General features: G+C 41.2%; 1 protein-coding gene across 1 annotated transcript in view; it reads left to right on the forward strand.

Moving 5' to 3' along the window:
- Window positions 1-21,223, forward strand: part of VEGFC (vascular endothelial growth factor C) — a 74,841-nt gene that overhangs the window by 29,478 nt on the left and 24,140 nt on the right. Inside the window, exon 2 of the mRNA XM_036458201.2 lies at window positions 19,521-19,734. Coding sequence (XP_036314094.1) covers window positions 19,521-19,734 — 214 coding nt within the window. The remainder of the gene's footprint in view (window positions 1-19,520; window positions 19,735-21,223) is intronic.

Below are 21,223 nucleotides of genomic sequence, written 5' to 3' on the forward strand. Positions count from 1 at the left end.
GTTTTATATATTACCTTATAATATATAATTACAAAGAATAGTTATTATGAAGCACATTAACCATAATAAAACTGAGACTCAGAATGATTCTTCATAATCATTCTTTACAAATTCTATATAATATATAAATAATATAGTATATAAAATTTGTATTAACTCCAGTGTGGTTCACGATACACCCGATTTCTAGTCTAGTCTATTGTCATTATAAGATTTTTTAATCATTTATCCTTATTTTACTATTCTGTTGTATAATTTTTATTGGATATCATTTCAATTTTTAGGGCATATCAATACTGCATATATACTTTATTACAGATTTTCAATAAATATTTTCATCATTTGTGTTTTGTTGGATGAAAATTAATACTTTGCCAACCAATTCTGACTGCTCTGCCCTCCGCCCTTGGGTTCAGATGTGCTTCTAGGGACAGGAAGGAGAATGGGCCAAGCTCAGCAGGGGGCTGAGTCCGTGGCCCATGTCCACCTGACTTCCCTCTGGATCTGATCTTACTCTTCTCCCTTCCCGGGCGGTCCGTCCTTATTGAGCAAGTACAGCCTGAATACTTGACTCTCTTCCCTTCAGCCTGCACCCTCCGGGCTCCCTCCTGTGGTTAGCAGACCTTGGTCCTTTGATAGCAGGATCATTCCCGTCACAATTAGGACCCGCTGTCTACCTGCCATGTTCAGTCCCTGGCCCAGTTCTCACCAAATATTATGGGAGTAAATTTAATTTTTGGCCTGTTAGCATCTTTATGGACAAGGTGTATATTACCAATCATAGAAGGATTTGAACAGACTTAAGATTAGAGTTGTTTTAAGAGTTTGGCAACGTAAGAACTAGTGCCAACAAAATGCATGATTGTGGGTATGGGACCCGTTGAGCATTTTCATCTTCAGAACAGCCCTGAGCAGTTATTATGAAGCACATTTAAGAATAACAAAAGTGATACTCAGAATGACTCTTCATAATTATTTGAAGATAAATCACAAAGCAAATAGAGCCCTAGCTGGTTTGGCTCAGTGGATAGAGCCTGTTGACCAAAGGTCCTGGGTTTGATTCCTGTCAAGGGCACAAACCCTGATTACAGACTCCTCCCCGGCCCTGACCTGGTCAGGGCTTATGTGGAGGCAACCAATCGATGTGTTTCTCTCACATCGATGTTTTTCTCTGACTTTCCCTCTCTCTTTCGCTCTCCCTGACATATCCTCAGGTGGAGATTAACAAAGGAGAGGGGGAGAAAGAAAATATTCTCAGGTGAAGATTAACAAACAAATAAACAAAACTAAGTGAAGCTAGGATTTGAACCAAGGTCTTTCTGATCCCAAACTTATGATCTTCCCTTAAGCCACGCACTTAGAGTAGATGGAGGAAGAAAACAAAGGAACCCTTAACTGAACCAGAGAATCGGTTTGCTGCTACATGTTTAGCTTTTCTTCGTGGACATGGACACAAGCCCAGAAAAACCATTGCGGTCTCTGCAGTTCACCTGTTCCTAAGTAGAGACTGGGAACAGTCAGAATCATTTTTCCTAATAAAGAGCACAACCTGTAACAGCTGCACCAGAGATTTCTATTTAAACTCCGCATGAAGTGGTGTTTCCAGTAAAGGTCACACTTTATATTTATGAAGATTCACCAACATAATATGTTTTGGGGTGTGTGGGATACTGTGTACCTTCTTAGGAGCTAGAGGTCTGAGGCAGTGGTTGGCACACTGCACTGGCAGTTGACTCATCAGTTGACTAATGAGTTTGCCGACCACTGCCTTAGGGAAAAACACTTAAAAACATTTTAAAAATGTACTAATGTCTTTAACCTGAAGTCAAAACTTCTGGGTAAAGGTAATGCCTTCCTGCAGTGGTCAGCAAACTCAGTCAAAGGAGCAGGAAACCACAGCTCACAGTTTGCCGACCACTGGTCTAAGGCATGACATAGGCAGAATAATCCAGTTGCCACTTGACAGTTTCTCAATGGCTGTCAATGATCCTAAAAGTGACCATTTTGAGAAATCAAGCCCCCAAAAGACACTAGCCTGGCCTCCTCAGGTTCAATGTGCCTACAGAGTGTCCCAGAACACTTTGCATCAACTCTGAGTGTCCAGCTGCCATAGACCTGGGCACTCCAGTGATTTATACAAACCAAGTCACTTCTCCTACAGTTAAATCAACTACAATTAGCTTAAGCTTTTGTGTGTGTGTGTGTGTGTGTGTGTGTGTGTGTTTACATTGAGGATGCTTCCATGCAGCATTCTTAGATTTTTAAGTCCAATAAACGCAACCTTCCCTGTGTTCTGGAACTTTCCAGTTTCTGTAAGATGATGGTTTTATGGAAAGATGTACTATCCAAATGGAGCATTCGGTTTAAAAATGAGTACATAGATTCTTCCATGGGTATAAATTAGCCAACACAGGAGATATTGGTCAGTGACACTGATGCATTAAAAATGTAAAGGTAGCCCAGCCAGTGTGGTTCAGTGGTTGAGTGTCGAACTATGAGCCAGGAGGTCACAGTTTGATTCCCTGTCAAATGCCTGGTTGCAGGCTGGATTCCCAGTTGGGGGCATGAAGGAGTCAGCCAATTAATGATTCTCATCATTGATGTTTCTTTCTCTCCCTCTCCTTTCTTGGCTGAAATCAATCCTACATAATAAAAGGCTAATATGCAAATCAACCAAACAGCTAAATAACTACTTGCTGTGATGCACACTGACCATCAGGGGCAGATGCTCAATGCAGGAGCTGCCGCTTGGTGGTTAGTGCACTCCCACAGGGGGAGCACCGCTCAGCCAGCAGCTAGGATCATGGCTGGCAGTGGTGGGAGCCTCTCCTGCTCTGCGGCAGTGCTAAGGCTGTCTGACTGCCAGCTTAGGCCCATGTCAGTCAGACATCATCCAAGGGCTCCTGGACTGTGAGAGGGTACAGGCCAGGCTGAGGGACACCCCCTCACCCCCAGTCCATAAATTTCATGCACCGGGCCTCTATTAAAAATATATTTTAAGTAAAGAATGTAAAGCTAAATATCTACTCTTTACCTTCCTTTTTTTTTGTATCTGTCACTCAAATTTAGAGAATTCTCTTTGACCTTGTTAATTAATGGACCAATAACTTTAAACTGCAAACATGTATTGAATGTCTGCTATTGATTCCTTCATCGTTGAGTTATTCATTTAAATCAATCAGTGTTAATTGAGGTCCTACTATATATATATATATATATATATATATATATATATATATATATATGTATATATGTAAAGTACTGTTTAAGGTGAAAAAAAATTTACCTGAACTTTGGACAAATGTGAAGTTCTTCCTTTTGCTCAAGACATTTTGGGAATATTTACTTCTGAAAATGTCTCCATGGTCTGTAGCAGTTTCTTCTTCCGAATTTTCCAAGGGATGCCAAATATTTTAACAGCCAGAGTCCATTGGAGCCAAGTCTGGTAAATATTTTGAGGATTCCAATTATTAGAGAAGGCTGGACTTAATTAAAGTGTCTACATAACCACAAAATGATCATTTTTGTGTGTTCTTGTGAAAACAGTTTCAGATCTATGGTTCTGACATGTTCCTGGCCGTGTGCTCAGCCTGAGGACAGTGCCCCCAAACAACTTCCCAGCAGAATCATGGCTGCTGGCTGGGGGCTTGCATATATTGTTCTGCCCAAAATGAGTAGCCTTGAGGGCTAGCCTCACTGTCCGCAGACCATGAACAAATGATGTGGGCTACACATCAGTGTGGAAACGACCAAGTCACCCATCATTTACCTGATTTTTACCAGACTCTCGTGTCCAAAGCATTTTGGTACGTTGATCCACAACATGGCTTTACGTTTTTGAAAATGTGACGTCAGCCAAAACTGGTTTGGCTCAGTGGATAGAGTGTCAGCCTGCGGACTGAAAGGTCCCAGGTTCGATTCCAGTCAGGGGCATATACCATGGTTGTGGGCATGTCCCCAGTAGGGGGTGTGCAGGAGGCAGCTGATCGATGATGTTTCTAACTATCCTTCTCTCTTCCTCTCTGTAAAAAATCAATAATATATATATATATATATATATATATATATATATATATATATATATTTTTTTTTTTTTTTTTTTTAAGAAAAAAATGTGACTGCATCCACATGCAGAGGCCCTATGGCCCAGAGCTGACTTCTTGCAGTCCTCCCAGTCGGTCACCTGCCCATCAAGTTATGGAAATCACAAAACATCACCTCACATTAGCCTGGCACCTGGATTCAAAAGCTTCAGCCTGTTACTTTGTCTCATCTTCCTTCTTAGAAGATTTCAGACCCTCCCCTCATGGCTCTAAGCTGTAGTTCATTCCCACCTGTTGCCTGGATGCAGCATTGGATTCTGTCATGTGGCCGTTAGAAGACTTCTGTTCAGCTTCTCGTCCTCATAACCAATAAGCCTTTCATCAGCAACTAAAGAAAGTAGAGAGGCCGGGACCGGTTTGGCTTAGTGGATAAAGCCCTGTGGACTGAAAGGTCCCGGGTTTGATTCCGGTCGAGGTCATGTGCCTTGGTTGCAGGCACATCCCCAGGAGTGAGTGTGCAAGAGGCAGCTGATCGATGATTCTCTCTCATCGATGTTTCTAACTATCCCTCTCTCTTCCTCTCTGTGAAAAATCAATAAAATATATATTTTTTTTAAAAAGAAGGTAAGCAATCTCTGAACATTTGCAAAACATAGTCTACTCATTTTCTGTTCTCCTTGTCTGCAGCTTATAAAAATATCTAAAGAGATTTTAAACTAAATTTGGCAAGTATGTATCATGGGGACCATGGGTTATTGTTAAGAAATAACTTAATATGAATTCTTCAAAATGAATTATGAAGAATTGCTGAGATTTTCCAAGGAGTTTTATTGGGTAAAAAGCAGAATTATCCTTTAAAAGTTTTATAGTTAGACTATTTTTTAATGATTCTATTCAGAACACTTTTATATTGTTTTGGGGGCTCTTTTTTATCAAGTAAAGAAACATATTTTCCTTCTTAGGTAATTTTTAATTCTGAGCATTACATTATATGAACACTAAACAACAAGTTATTTTTAGAAACATTGAATGAAGGCTGTATTAATTTATCTGTTTTATCTGAAAACATTTCACATTTAACATTCTGACATTAAATTAACAAATATATAATATTTTTAGAATATTTTTAAACTAACATCTTTATAATCACTCCCTTAACAAAACATATTTCTGAATTTCATGATAGTTTACATTTCTTCTTTAATGTTGCTTTACATTTTATTTTAGGTTGTTTATTAGCTAATCTGAGTAAATGGGGGGTCTGTTAATACCCCCACTCATGTTTGTAAGTTGTGCCTGTTTTGTATAACCATTTAAAATTCAGACACTGATACATCAGATATTTTGTTTAAGGATAGTGTTTTTAAAAAATAATTATTATTCATTTAACTAGAAGGATTCTTACATTTAAATGCATCCTTGAAAATAAAATGGGTTGTGCTTCACCGCTAGCTGACTGGTAAATATTTAGTCTGCAGTTTCTGTCTCTCTGTGTTTAACAAAGAATTGTTTCTAATTCGGTGACCAGTACCCTATTTAGAAATATGAAAAACATCGGAGCAATTATGAAATGCTTAATTTAAAAAAAAAAAAAGAAACATTTTAAAAATCACAAGAGATATTCTCACTGACATGAAGATAGAGTGTTTTATTCCTCATATGTGTACAAACTTAACTTTAGAGACACAGAGAGAGGACCAGTGGTTGACTAGAGGACTAGAGGGGAGAGGCTCGGGGGCCTGGCTGGAGAAGGGGAAGGGAAAAGAAGCTCAAATTGGCAGTTAGCAAATAGTCCTGAGGATGTGAAGTACAGCACAGGGAACATAGTTATATTGTAATGACTATGTGTGGTGCCAGGTGGGTCCTAGAATTATAGGAGAGAATCCCTTCATACTTTATGTAAGCATCTACCCACTAGGCTGCACACCTGAAACCAATGCAAAAATAATATTGAAAGTAAACTGTAATTGAAAAATAAAAGTAATAATAAATGCATGCTTTCTTTGGAGCCTCAGAGAAGACATTTCTTGCCCATGAAGTATGCATTATGGACACCAGGATTTATACTGAATTCGGTGCATTCATCACCTCTTAGAAACATTACAGGAAGGTGTGAGGCAGGTGCGTTCCTTATACCTTCTTTATAGGAGAATCAGTTGCAACACAAAGAAAGTAAGTAATGTGGATGCAGCTGAGTTTTGTCCTTGGAAGCCAGATCTAAAAACTACTCTGGCCTTCCACTAGGATATTGAGTGCATCGCCAGTGAGGAGTTATGAAACATTACAAATCAAGAGAAAGCAGCACACGGTGTGGTCCCCGAATAGTGAAATATGGGTGAACCGTACCAAGTAATGACGTCCAAAGCCATCATTGTCCAAAGCACACAGCCTTTTAATTTTGTTTGAGTGATTTAGGTGCAAATTGTTCCCAAGTTTTCCTTCTTATTCAAGAAATAATGTTCAGGCCTAGAGTCCTTACAGAAGTCTCTGCTTACTAAAATTAAGGCATGAGTTGCCATGGAGATGGATGACGGTCCAAGGTGGAGCTGATGCCTTTTTTTCTAGCAGGAAAGCATGGACATGAATCCATATGTGAATGAGCAGGTGCATCTATCTCATTTGAGGCCTTTGCTATTTCAGACCTTGTAGGGGGCTATTTCAGTGAGCCTGTTTCCTTAAGATAGATTTCAGAAGATTACGAGGAAGAATTGTATGTACCTCATTGAGACAATTGCTGGTCCTTTCCAGTAGTGATGCTGAGCATGTGGCCAATGGCAGGCACCTGTCTACAGCCGTGAGCGTGATGGTGTGTGGCCAGTGTCCCCTCACAGAGGCGAGTCTGCGTTGAGTCCTCTAAGATTACACCTGGCGGTGTCCGGCTCAGAGTGTCACTGTTCAGCAGAACATCCTTCAATGTGACGTGTCACAATCTCTTGCTCCTTGGAACTCTTCCTATGAACCAAGCTGGGCAGAGAATGTAAAGGCAAAGATAAGCATTTATCTCATCTCTGGGAAGATTGGCCCTGAGAGACTCTGTCCAGAACCTCTAGTGCTGAAAAGGGACAAGGTGGTGGTGTCTGTCTACTGGGATGTTGTTTCTTCCCCCTCCTCCCCCCCCCCCTTTTTTTTTTCCTGTTTTGTGACATGTAAAAATTAGAACCGGGTCAACTATGAGTTAGAAGACTATCTTTTTACCTACAGAAATGGGCAAAGGTTATTTTAAACTGTCAAACTTTAAATTGTTGAAATAAAAACATACACAAACACTGTAAGACTACAAAGCCATCTTACGTTACATATAAGGGAGGTACCGGATGGTATATATTCTGCACCATTAAATATGGGCAAAAGTGCTGCCTAAAGAACGTCTGGGCGGCATCTGGAGGAAAGAAAAGCAGGGAGACGTTTTTATTTGTACCTGAGAGAGCGTGACTATGTCATTTGTAATGAATATGTATCTATGCATTCAGACAACATATTCATTCTAAACGCTTTCTTTTCAAATGCTTTTGCTTTTTGGTTCCTCCCACTTGGCTTTCACAATTTTTATGAGATTTTTTTATAGTCTACAGATTCCTTTCATGCAGTTTTCCCAAAAGCAGTTAGCTAATGCTGCCTTCACATGAGGCTTTGATAACCCATAAAAGTAGTTGATTTTAGTCTGAACAAATGTAAACATTATGTTTGTTTTAGAAATTCTTGTGTACAGCCCTCAAGCTTGTTTACAGTCTCCGTGTCCTCACAGAGCAGTCTCTCCATTGACTCATGATGATGGAAGCTGCCACTTCCTAAAAGAGGATAATCAAGGGCTTCACAATGAATTTCAACATATGGCTTAGATATCAAAGAAAATTCAAGCTGAAATGACTGTGTAAACATGGTCTCCAACAGGGGAACCATTTTGATCGATGAGAAGAGGAGTGAAGTCATTAGGAGAGAGAGAAAGAGAGAGAGAGAGAGAGAGAGGAGAGATTGCTAGTATCTGAGTGGTAAACACACAGTGCAATTTATAGAGATGTATTCTAGAAATACACAATTGAAATGTATGTACTTTTATTAAACAATTTATTGGGGAATCAATTTTTTTTTAAATCCTCACCTGAGGATATTTTCCCATTGATTTTTAGGGAGAGGGGAAGACAGAGAAATATCATCAGTTGGTTGCCTCTTACAAGGGCCCCCACCAGGGTCTAGGCCAGGGAGAAGCCTGCAGCCAAGTACATGCCCTTCTCTACTATTGACTTCACCTAGTTAATGAGTTTCAATGTTAATGTGATGAAATAGCCAGTTAAAATGCTAATATTATACTGTCTTTTTTTTTTTTTTTTTAAGAAAATTGTGTTTATTTTCTTATTTCTTGATTCAGACTAAACAGGGAACAGCTTCCTAAATGAAACCTTAGTCGTCTTAAGAAAACAAGCACATCATGATCAATAGTTACTTTTGGGCAATTTTAAGCAAATTTGAATAGAATTTCATGTAAATTTTTTCTCTCGTGTTTCTCTTTGGTTTTAGGAAAGTGTTCTTTCTAGAATTATTCCATGACATGGAAAATGACAGGATACTGTGGCGACCCCTTCTGCACTTACCTAATCGCTTCACTCTTAGCGGGGCCTGATCTGCCATAGACCAGCAGGCAGAAGGCAACAACACGGGCCTGTGGGGAGTGAAGTAAAGTGTCAGAACCTTAGTGTGCACGGTGCCTGAGTGATAGGAAAAGAAAACCAGGGGAGGTGCTAAAATAGAGCACATGGCTGTGGTTCTCAGGGTGGAGTGGCAGGAAAGCTGCAGGAAGTCTGGGACGTTTCCATGGAAACTCTGCCACCCTGTGTTGTGCAGGACAATACAATTCCCCCAGAGGGCTTACAGCCTCAGAGACCTAGGTTCTCTGAGTGCTGGCGGGATGCGATGGGGCTAGAGCCTCATCCTGTGAAGCTACTGAGCAGATTCCATGGGAAAGTGGCACCATTTAGCGAGTGTTCCCCAAGGACCCTCTGTCCTGTGAGAGTCAGAGGCTCCCCTGAAGATAGAATGTGAAGGTGATGCAGGGAATCAGGGCGGAGATAGCAAAGGCTTCAACCAGGTTAGCATGGACCTGAAAGAAATGGTGTATTTTTTAGGCAAGATTCTTAGCACGTGCTGATGGATTTTCTTACGAACAAGGGAAAAGGAGATGAGAGGTGGACTTCCCAGAGCTTTGGTTAATGAAGCAGGAAGAGCTGAGGAGGCCGTGGATCTGGAGAGGAAATCCAGGAATCCCAGTTCGGATGTGTTGGACTGGGACCTTGAGGACTAGCGCCAGCTCCTTGGAGGAGAAGGTGGCCTGGGTGTCCGAGTTGGAGTGTTGAGTCCTCAGCTGCAGACCCTCCCTGCAGAGATGGACTGGATGGAGGTCCCTGGAAGGGGCATATGGAGGGTGTTAGGGGAATGACTTCTGGGCACTGAGAACTCAGACACTGAGGATTCTGAACAAGGGAAGTCAGCAAAGGTTACTGAGGACACAGCCACTCCAGAAAAGGAAAAGCAGAAAGTGCGGTGTCAGGGACAAAGAACGCCTGGCTTGGATGCAGTGACAGGAAGGTGGTTGCAGGACAGAAGGAAGGTGGTTGCAGGACAGAAGGAAGGCGGTGGGGCAAAGAATAGCTTCCAGGGGAGTTGTAGGGCCTGGTTCTCCTGGGACAGTGGACACAAAGGAGCCGGAGTTCGGACAAGTGACTGGGACGTGAGGAACAGAGCAGATACAGAGTGCGATCCAGAACCACGAAGCTGTGAAGAGGCAGAGATGGTGGAGCTCAGGAGGGGTGAAGGTTCAGATGTTTGTATTTTCTAATTTGAGAAAACAGCCTGTCTGTATGCTAATGTGAAGACTAAAACTGGGGCAGGGAGAGAGACAGAATGAATAAGGTAAAAGAGCCCAGCTGATGAGGCTCAGTAGTTGAGTGTTGGCCTATGAACCAGGAGGTCTCTGTTCTAATCCTGGTCAGGGCACATGCCAAGGTTGCGAGCTCCATCCCTAGTGTGGGGCATGCAAGAGGCAGCTGATCAATGATTCTCTCTCATCACTGATGTCTCTATCTCTCTCTTGCTCTCCCTTCCGCTGTGAAATCAATAAAAATATAGTTTTAAAAAGGAATAAGGTAAAGGATTAGTGTGTTGCTCTACACACAACAGAAAGGACACAGCCCCTATGGAGTTTCCAGCTTTGGAGAGGATGAGGGGAAGTCTTTTACCAGTTCTCCCTGAGGGAGGAAGACTGGAGAGAGTGTGTGTGTGTGAGTGAGTTGCCCTTCAACATCTTCTATTTTCTTCATGGCGAATGAGTCAGGATTGTCCATTGACTGCAGAGATGAGAGGATGGAGATGATGTGAAATCAGCAAAGGAATGTATTGGCATAGAGTAAATGAACCAGCAGCGAGCAACGTTAAAGAAAAATAATCCTGATATTTGTTACAATGCCAAAGGAGGTCTGCCCTTTGGGACTTTGTCCGGTTGAGCAGAGTTGTTCCTAAAGTAAACAGTTAGGGGTCTAGGGTCGGTGGTTTGATGAGAGTGGGGCTGTGCTTTCCGAAAAGCTAGTAAGCAATTCTGCCCCAAGAAACACTTTCCCAATTCCTTAGTGGTAGGTTAGATATGGCGATAACCTTCCATCCTTCTCGAGTTGACTTGTTTACTGAGTGTATATCCTCCGGATACCCCAACCATTCAACACACACACACACACACACACACACACACACACACACACGCAGCCCTTCCAGAGTGCAATTGTGTTCCACAATCATATACAGTTAGTACATGAATTTAAAATAAAAGCACTTATAGGGCTTATGCTTTTGCTAACTTTGAAGTAAATTCTTAAATAGGTTTTAATGATAAAGGGGAAGTTTAGAGCTCAAGGGCTAGTAAAAATACAAATTGGAATTTTGTGTTTCAGACAACAGTGCTTCTGGTTAAATAATTTAACTTTGTTTTTTACTCAACATTGTTTCATGGCAACAAATTCCAATTCCACCTCTTGCCCCTTTAGCACATAATCTGGAATCTTTTAGACACAGAAGCACATAAGCAACAGGTGCCTCTGGAATTAATTACATAACACAAAACAGGTATGCCTTAAAACTCACACATCCCATGGAAAGAACAACTGTAAAAATCTTATAACTAATATTCTCCATCCTCAAAATTTATAATAATAATCTATGATAATAAAAGCTTAATATGATAATTAGACCAGAGAGCTGAACAACCTTCAGGACTTCTTTCCATACGACCTTCCGGACGAAGTCGGGGTGAAAAGGGCCGAACCCCTTGCACAAATTTCATGCATGGGGCCTCTAATAAGTTTATATAATTTCTAGCCTGTAAACCCAATGAGAGGCGAGACCTTGTTTACAACCAGCATGCCTAGGAGAATCTGACATATAGGAATTCTTCAATAAATATTGTAAAGTCATACAAATGTCCCTCCTTTGCTATTTATTTAAATTATCAGAGACAGGTGATTTCTCAGTGTAACAGCATTCTTCCTAAGTGTTTTACAAATATCTTATTAACACATAGTAGCTTTATAAGATACATTTTATTATTTACATTTTATAAATGAGGAACCATAGGCTTGAGGTTTTATTAATCTCATTATCTATACTTGTTAAAAATTTAGCATAAAAACATCTCTGGGCTACTTGCATACCTTATTTCAAAGTAGCTCATGTAATTGTTACAGCAGTCTTCAAATTTCTTTTTTTCTTTTTTAAAAATATTTTTTTTTATTGATTTCAGAGAGAAAGGGAAGGAGAGAGAGACAGAAACATCAATGATGAGAGAGAATAATTGATCGCCTGCCTTCTCCACACCCCCTCCTGGGAATAAAGCCCACAACCTGGGCATGTGCTCTTGACCGGAATCGAACCAAGGACCCTTCAGTCTGCAGGCCAATGTTCTATCCACTGAATCAAACCAGCTAGGGCACAGTCTTCATGTTTCATATGGAGACATGATCTTCGAAGGTCACACTCATAGCAAGTGGAGAAGCTGAGATTAAAATACCCAATCTCATGCTCTTAGCATTGTGTTGTACCGTGCATATGTGACCCTCCAAAACATGATCTCCACTAGAAAACTCAGAGTTCAGCTAATCATTTATCAGCAACATATCTCTGTGTACTCACTGTGTGATTTTAAGTAACATGTACATATTATAGGCAAAAATGAGGTTTTAAGAGAATAATAAGAGCTAACATTGAAGTATGCTATGAGAATTGAACCTTTTATGTAGTTTAGTGAATATCTCTTAACATAATTATTGTCCATGTATTTACTGCTATTACCACACTTGAGTGCCTATTAGATGCAGACTTACATTACTTAATGTCATTGGGAACCTCAAATGTGTTGACAAAACCATTGTTTACATTACTTTTAGAAGAAGAAGGAAATGAAATTGCAATTAATTTTTGTCCATCAGTGATAAAATTTGGGGCATCAGAGGTATACACTAAATAATATACTTAACCTCAAGATTAATTATTAAGCAGTTTTGAAATGAATATGTAAAAGTTGTGTTTGAAATTAGTTGAATCTTCAGCAAAACAACCACAAGCAATGAAAGGAAAACCGTTCTGAAGCATTTCCAATTTACTTACCTGGGAAGCCTGTGCCTAAACTCCATTCTCTTCTTGTCAGAAAGTGAAGAAACTCTGTTGAGAAAATGCCTGTGTAAAGAGACACTCACTGGGTTACCCTGGCCTAGAAATAAGTCTCCCTAAGAGCAAAAGTCCAGCGGCTGGTGTCTTCCACCCATTCGTTCTCACATCCTTGTCTCTAGGGATTTTACAAGGTGAAATCCCTGCACAGTTGGCACTGTTGACTTGTTCTCAAGAGTCTATGGAGTGACAGGCCTGCCCTCACTCAGCTCAGGGCCCCCAGTGCAGTACTATGGACACGGGGGCCTGGGGCACGCCGGTTTCCTAGGGGACCCCTGAGCATGGATGTCGAGCAGCTTCCTTGGTCCACACACTGGTGCCCACAGCATCACCCCACAGTGTGGAAGCAGACATGTCAGCAGACATTGCCCAATGCCCTGGGGGTCAGGGTGGGGGCTGGGAGGGCAGTCTTGCCTGGAGAGCCGGCTCTCTGAGAGAAGCACTGGAATATTGGAGTAATCTGTTTTGGTTCCCTGGCATTTCCTTCGTAGGCAGTAAATATACTTGTTATTCTTGGCTTCCCCTACCTGGGGCTGTTTTAGCAATTATTTCTGGGGGGAAAGTGGGAATTAATATTGCTGAGATCATTTTGCCCTTCTGCAAGGAAATGAAGTCAATGCCATGATGAACAAGAGGCAGGTGAGCGGCTGTCAGCGTCCGGGGCCAGAGTCAGTGTGGATAGAATCCCATTGTCTGTTGTGTAGATTAGACAGATGAGACCAGGTCTCTACTTTGGCATTAAATTAGAAACTTCTCTAAAATGATAACATAATTGAAAATAAATATTTAAAATATTTTCTAAGAGTCTACTTAACTCAGACTTGGATAAAACAAGTTTTATTTATTTTTTAGTTAATTTATACATATGACAAACTAAAAACGTGACTTTTATTTTTATTTATTTTTTATAAATATATTTTATTGACTTTTACAGAAAGGGATAGAGAGAAACATTGATGAGAGAGAAACATCCATCAGCTGCCTCCTGCACACCCCCCACGGGGGATGTGACTGCAACCAAGGCACATGCCCATGACCGGAATCGAACCCGGGACCCTTCAGTCCGCAGGCTGACGCTTTATCCACTGAGGAAAACCAGTTTCAGCTATGACTTTTATTTTTAAAATAAGTAATTTATGCTCTTAATTCACTTTTTATTATGGCATTATTTTCAGCATTCACAATAAAACATTTGAGAGGATTAGGCAAAATTAAATAAAAACTTAAAAGTTCCAGTCAATCACGTCCAACGTTAAACTGAAATTTAAATCTCTGCGTCCAGGGTTCTCTGTAGGAGGCACATCCGGTTGGGGTAGACATGGAAGATGGGTGCCCTGTGGGTGAAAGGGCCCTGCTTGGACACCGTCACAGAAACATTAAGTAAAATATTAAGAACCTTTGGAAGGTTCTGCAAATATTCACCCCTTCTTTTCCTCAGAAGAATGCCATTGGGTTTCCCATATTCATGGATGATTGACTACCAAAGGATCATTTTATCACAGTGTATTGGATGAATTTCAGATCCAAAATCCTCTCCATTCTGCTACTGAGCCCAAATTTTGGCTTAAAAGGGCATTTTTGAGTAATTAGGGTATACTTACTAAATGTGCACGTTTGCCCAGGAAGGACTGCTAGTGGAAGGAGACAGAACAACCACAGCTCCTCTGTCATGCAACCACATGAAATGTGGTTGAGCAAGAACGATGAACAGTGAGCCCCTTGGTGTTCAGGGGAAGAATAACTCAGCCACCGCAATTCTAATAACGGCTCTGACCCTCTTTCCAAAGAAAGGAAAACTAATGGAAGTGTAACTATTGGCCTTGATCGCTGCCTCATGATATATTGATTCCTCCTGATAATTTGTTTTTCTAGGACAAAGAGATGATGAAGGTGATGAATAATATGAAAAATATTTTCTTTTGAAACCCTTGAGACTATTATGCTAAATGAAATAAATCAGTCAGAAAAAGACAAGAACCATATGATTCCACTCATATGTGGGATATAAAACTGAAACTCGTAGAGACAGACAACTAACTGTATGGTGGTTACCAGAGGGAAGGGGGTGGGGATTGGAAAGATTAAAGGGAGGCAAATATATGGTAATGAAAGATGATCTGTTGTTGGGTGGTGGGCAGACAATACAACAATATACAGATCATGGGTCATAGAAATGTAAAGTTGAAACCTATATGACCCTATTAGCCAGTCACCCCAATAAATTTAATCAAAAAATAAAATAATTACACACAAAATCTTTTAGTACATTTCCTACTTTATCAAATTGATTATTTGACGAAGTAATCTTCCTTTTCCTTCATTTTATAAAATTACTCATTAGAATATACATTTTTCAAATATAAAATATTATTTAAACCAGATTTCTAAAGATAATGTATGTGCATTTTAAGAAAAATATAAATGTCACTTTTTACTTTTTGAACATTAAATTATTTCCTCCCTCTTTACCCAAATATAGATTTATTGGACAACTAGCCAGATTTGCCTATGGCCCTTTCTGGCCACTTTGTAAAAATGAAGTAGTGTGACCAAACTTTTCTTCAGTGGACCTTGCCTATTCTTTCAGTTCTGATTATGAGTATTTGGTAGGAGTATATGCTTTTAAGTGAGAGGAAATTTTCCTTGGTTCAACCATGTGCATTTCCCCATGCAGTGGTCTGCTGTGCACTGCTCTGGTCTGCTCCTTGCTGGTCTGCTCTGGCTTGAGCTGGGCTGCTCTGCTCTGCACTTGATACCTCTCCTGTGTTTCAGCTCAGCCAGGGACGTGCAGGCTTCAGTCTTCCATGGGAAGGGGAAGTGTGCTCTTGGAGCCTGGGGGGAGCTGGCCTATGTGGGCAGAATTCCCTGTCCCAGGTCCCTCTATGGTCTGTCCTCATGCAAACGAGGACTCCAAATCCTTGATGTTTGATTGGTCCAAAAGGTACTATCCTGATTGGCCAGAATAGAGCCACTATGTTTGATCAGACCTGCACAGCTTCTATTGGTTGGTGGAAATAAAATTTCAGGAACTCCTGTCTAAGGTCTGGTTCAGCAGGCAAGAAGATAGTACAGGCTGGCAGTTGAGTGCAGGCTTCTCCCTGAAGTGTGGTTTGTGTGAGGCCCCTGAGCAGAAATGGCTGCTAGGCTCTGATTTATTTATTTTAATATATGTTATTGATTTTTTACAGAAAGGAAGGGAGAAGGATAGAGAGTTAGAAACATCCATGAGAGAGAAACTTCCGTCAGCTGCCTCCTGCACACCTCCTACTGGGTATGTGCCCACAACCAAGGTACATGCCCTTGACTGGAATCAAACCTGGGACCTTTCAGTCTGCAGGCCGACGCTCTGTCCACTGAGCCAAACCAGTTAGGGCTAGGCTCTGATTTTTAAAATTTGAGACCAGTTAGCCACCCACCAGGAGCCCTTCTTAGTAGGTGTCTTTTTTCTCAGGGTTCACAGAAAGTACTACGTAATGAATAGTGTGTGTGTGCATATACTGTGTATAAGCTGGGTACTCTATAGTGCATAGAATATACTCTTTTCATGTCTAAATTATAAATCTCTATTGTTATTTCATACTCTCATGGCATTACTTTCTGTGCTAATTTCTTTTTATTCTACACATTATTTAATCAATTCTTTATTATTATCTGTATAGATTTTTAAATTCACTATTATAAACAGCCTCATGATAAATTTGTACATATAGTTGGCATAATTATAATTTCTCTTGGATAGAAAATTTAATTCCAAAGTGAACTTGCTGTCTGAAATGGAGCTTGTTTTAAGACTCTTTGACTTGAAACAGCACATTTTTCTTGAACAGCTGTACAAATTTAATACTCACCATGATTGGAAGGAATTATACTTTTCTTCACTTTTGCCATCACTGAATATATGACATATTTAGTCTTTGTGAATATTCAGTTCAAGTTCTTTTCCCACTTTTTACTCAAGTGCCTGTTTATTTTTTCTCATTAACATGTTCTAGCGATATTTTAAGATTATTAGTCCTTTTTCATCTTTCATGTGAATTAGCAAATAGTTTTCCAACTTTACTGTTTGTCTTTTATTTTGTTTACAGTGTTTTCTGCCATACAGATAGTTTACATTTTATTATTATATTCACCCTTAGAGAGGCCTTTGTTCTGCCTAAGACTATAAATATGTACAATAACCTTTATTTTCTACTAGTATTTTCCCTTCTTTTAATATTGCATTTTATTGTGAATTGTATGCTTATTATGCTTATTTTTTTCCTCCTGTTGATCTATTGATATCTATATCTATATCTATATCTATATCTATATCTATATCTATATGTGTGTGTGTGTGTGTGTGTGTGTGTGTAGTTACAGTTATTTCCCATTTCTAGATTTTAAAGTACAGACCTTTTTTGCCTTAAAATGTGACACTTCATTGGAAGCCCCTCTTCACCACCACCCTTCTTAGTATTAAGTGTGCGTCTTTCCTGTGCTGTGGTACATGGGTGGTTATAGTGCGCCTGCTCTTGGAAGAATGAACACTCACTCCTGATTCATGGTCAGCTTGGGTCACACCCTGTCTTTCATTCTGGCTGAGCTCTGGGGAAGAGAACCCAGGGACCCGCCAAGCACCCAAGGCCATGGTGCAGGGCGAGGCCAGCAGGCAGATGCCATCCTCTGGGACACGGCCCTCAGGGAGCAGTGGCCACAGGTACCCCTGCACTTCAGTAAGGATTTTCTTCAGCAGCAGTCCTTCTCGATTCTGGAACATTTTTTATTCTTGCATTTTGTGCCATATTTGAGATTTCCTGAGACATGCCTCATAAACATTTAATTTGGAAACTGTGTGAGGACATGTTGTCACTTTCCTTGAAGCTGAGGTCTTTTCTCCATCCCCATCCTCCATGTATTCAGTGGAATGAAATACAGCATAGCTGCATGGCATATCAAGAATCATCCCATAGATTCCAGAAGGTCGTGGAGAAATCTCAATGTTCTCATAACATAATATTTTATTATGCTCAATTCACACAATAAAGGAAGGAGGGGAAACCCCCAAATCAATAGCTAATTTTATTATGTCGTAGGAGGGGACACATTTCACACTCCACTGCTTTGGAGACTCTGTACTGAACAGGAAACCTAACTTAGACTGTGTTTCTTAAAATGTTGTTTAGAGATCATCTTCCTCAGAGTAGCTTGGATAATTAAAAACAGTGATGAAAAGTCTTCCAATGGATAATATGTTGGTATTTTAAAGCAAATTCTTAATTTTCTTCTTCAAAAATTAGAAAGACAAAGCCATTAAAGTTAGAACGTAGTTTCTTCATCCAAGATGTGCGACTGGGGGATGTGGGAGGCAGGTACCTGCATTGTTAACAGATGTAATGCCCTGTGTCTCAAGTATTCTATATCTAGACGTTAAAACTGTAATAATGAAGACAATATAAAACAAACACTTCATGTTGTCTTTCACTTCGCAGATAAAGTTAAACAGGATACCATTTCCCATAATTTTAAAGTATAATTTAGGGAAAAAATGTATTTTTTTTAGGTACAGTAACTACTTGGCTGTACTATGGAATGCTTCACTTAATTGGATGCACTAATGTAGACAGTTATCTATCTGTAAGCAGAATTAATGCTTTCTGGCCTCTTTTTCATACCAGACTAAACCTCAGTGATTAATTTTTTTGAAATACTGGAGTGTTGGCCAATATGTAAACCTTTCTGTGATGATGTTGTCGAAATCCAACCCTTCATGTGATTATTGATGCTCAAAGAGCTTCTGTAAGACTGTTTTCAAGCTCCTGCTTAATTACATTTTATTGGGGCCGATAATTACAAATGAAGCAAAGCATGAGAGTGGGTTTCAGTTTAATTTTATTTATGTTGGAAGTGAACACAACCTTGACTGAATTTCCAAACTTTTGAGTTACCCATTTATGTAAAAGAACTGTCAACAAAACAAGCTCCTACAAAGAATTACTTTAAAAATTATACCACACGACTTTTGACTTAAAACCGAAATACTTATTTTATATGTTCACCGGGAGATGTGATTTCACTTTTATGGTGGCATTGATTCAGATGAAAAGTATGAATATTTTACCATGGAACATTAAGTAACCCAGGGGTCACTCATCCTATTTTAATACTAGAGGCCCAGTGCATGAAATTCATGCATGGGGGGGAAGGGTTTCCCTCAGCCCAGCACGCACCCTCTCAATCTGGGACCCCATTGGGATCAGGCCTAAATGGGCAGTCAGAGACATCCTTCTCACAATCCAGGATTGCTGGCTCCCAACCGCTCACCTGCCTGCCTGCCTGCCTGCCTGATTACCATTAACCACGTCTGCCTGCCAGCCTGATCACCCCCTGACCACTCCCCTGCCGGGCAGATTGATGCCTAACTGCTCCCCTGCTGGCCTGATTACCCCTAACTGTTCTACCCTGCTGGTCTGGCCATCCTTAACTCTCTTCCCCTACAGGCCTGGTCACCCCCAACTGCCCTCCCTGCAGGCCTTGTCACCCCCAACTGCCCTCCCCTGCTGGCCGGATTGTCCACAACTGCACTCCCCTCCCCTGCTGGCCATCTTGTGGTGGCCATCTTTGACCTCATGGGAGCAGCCATCTTGTGTGTTGGAGTGATGGTCAATTTGCATTTTACCTCTTCATTATATAGGATGGATCCAGCCTGTACACTAGTAAACCTACAGGTTCTTCAGTACATCTGTCCCCACATCCCACACTCTGGCAGGTATCTGATCTTGCGCATTTCTCCCACAGGCGTATGCGGGCAGAGACCTGGAGGAGCAGCTGCGGGCAGTGTCCAGCGTGGACGAGCTCATGAGCGTGCTCTACCCAGAGTACTGGAAAATGTACAAGTGCCAGCTGCGGAAGGGGGGCTGGCAGCAAAGCCACGACCAGCCCAGCGTGGGCCCGAGGACAGAGGACACTGTAAAGTTTGCCGCCGCACATTATAATGCGGAGATCTTGAAAAGTAAGTGTGGGAGAGGAAAGACACAGAGGGTCACACCACAGCACCGCTGGGGGTGGCCAGCCTGCGCTGTGCATTTCGGTGCCGGGCCCACTGGATGTGTTTAGGGCCAAAAGGAAAGGCTGTTTTCCAAAGGCACACTTTCAGGATTTCACCGAGAGTGGTTAGGTTGACTTATTGAAATAAAAAGGGAAGAGTGCATGCCTACCAGCACACTTCAATTTTTAAACATTGGTGATATCTCACTGCCCAATTTTAAAACATAAGGGTATTTCACACAGCCTGTGAGTTTGATCATGGAGACATTCTGTAGCTTATAAAATAATTGCACAAACGTGTTTTTTTCTGGTGTGGATTTAGAAGTGTCTGATTTTGAACTCAGTCCAGCTCATCTACGCAAGCACCACTTGTTGCCCTGTGGTCTCACAGGTCACTGGCATCAGGGAGGGACTTCGAGGGAGGTCCTGAGAGACCCCACAGAAAGTGTCCCCAAAATTAGGCTGCTGCACACATAGCATGGCATAGTGTAAACAGGTGGATTACTTTTCACAAGTAATCCCCTTCAGTTACTAGACGGTAATTCCTACAAAGGTTTGAGATTGCCAAGGACTTCCAGAACAAAACCAGCCACACAAAATGGCTTCATGGTTGAGTCATGAAGAGTGTATGTGCTCTTTCCCCAAAGAATATTATTTTAAGAGAAGCATGGGAAACATGACAGTGGAGACCTAAGAGAACTAAGACAGTGGAGACCTCCCTCCTTTGGAAGGCAGCACTTACAGAGTCAGCAGTACTCAAGGTAAAATGCAGAGTCACGCCTGCGGAAAAAAAGAGAGAGCACTCTCCTGAGCAAACAGGATTCAGATCCATGTTCCCCGTTGAAAACAGCCTTGTGTTTCAAGTAGCTGAGCTGCCACCATGACGTTGCCCCACATGGCCAAGTAGCCAGCCTGAACATCATTTCAGAAGGGAGTCCCACACAATAGCCACCATCTTGCTCCCATCTCAGCTTAAGAGGAGACACCCATCATGGTCCTCTTTGCTTGGAGCCCGGAAAGCAGTGCATGTGACAGCCAATGAGCATGGCCTCTGCACGTCATGTGAACATATACACTGAGTGGCCAGATTATCCTATATGATAAAAGGCTAATATGCAAACTGTCCCCTTGACCAGGAGTTAGGCAAGCAGGCAGGCTGGCCAACAACCCATGTCCCCTCCCCGTGGCCAGGCTGGCAGGACCCCACCCATGCACAAATTCATGCACTGGGCCACTGATATATATATATATATATATATATATATATATATATATATATATATATATATATATATATAGGACATGGGCGGTTGGGCGGCCTGCCTGCTCACTGAACTCCTAGTCGAGGGGACAGTTTGCATATTTGCATACTGAGTGGCAAGATCATTATGTGTTCAGAGATCATCATAATCTGGCCATTCAGTGTATGTGTTCGTTTTCTTACTGAAATCAGA

This window comes from Pipistrellus kuhlii, unplaced genomic scaffold (genome assembly GCF_014108245.1).
Source record: "Pipistrellus kuhlii isolate mPipKuh1 unplaced genomic scaffold, mPipKuh1.p scaffold_m20_p_3, whole genome shotgun sequence".
Classification (NCBI taxonomy): Eukaryota; Metazoa; Chordata; class Mammalia; order Chiroptera; family Vespertilionidae; genus Pipistrellus; species Pipistrellus kuhlii.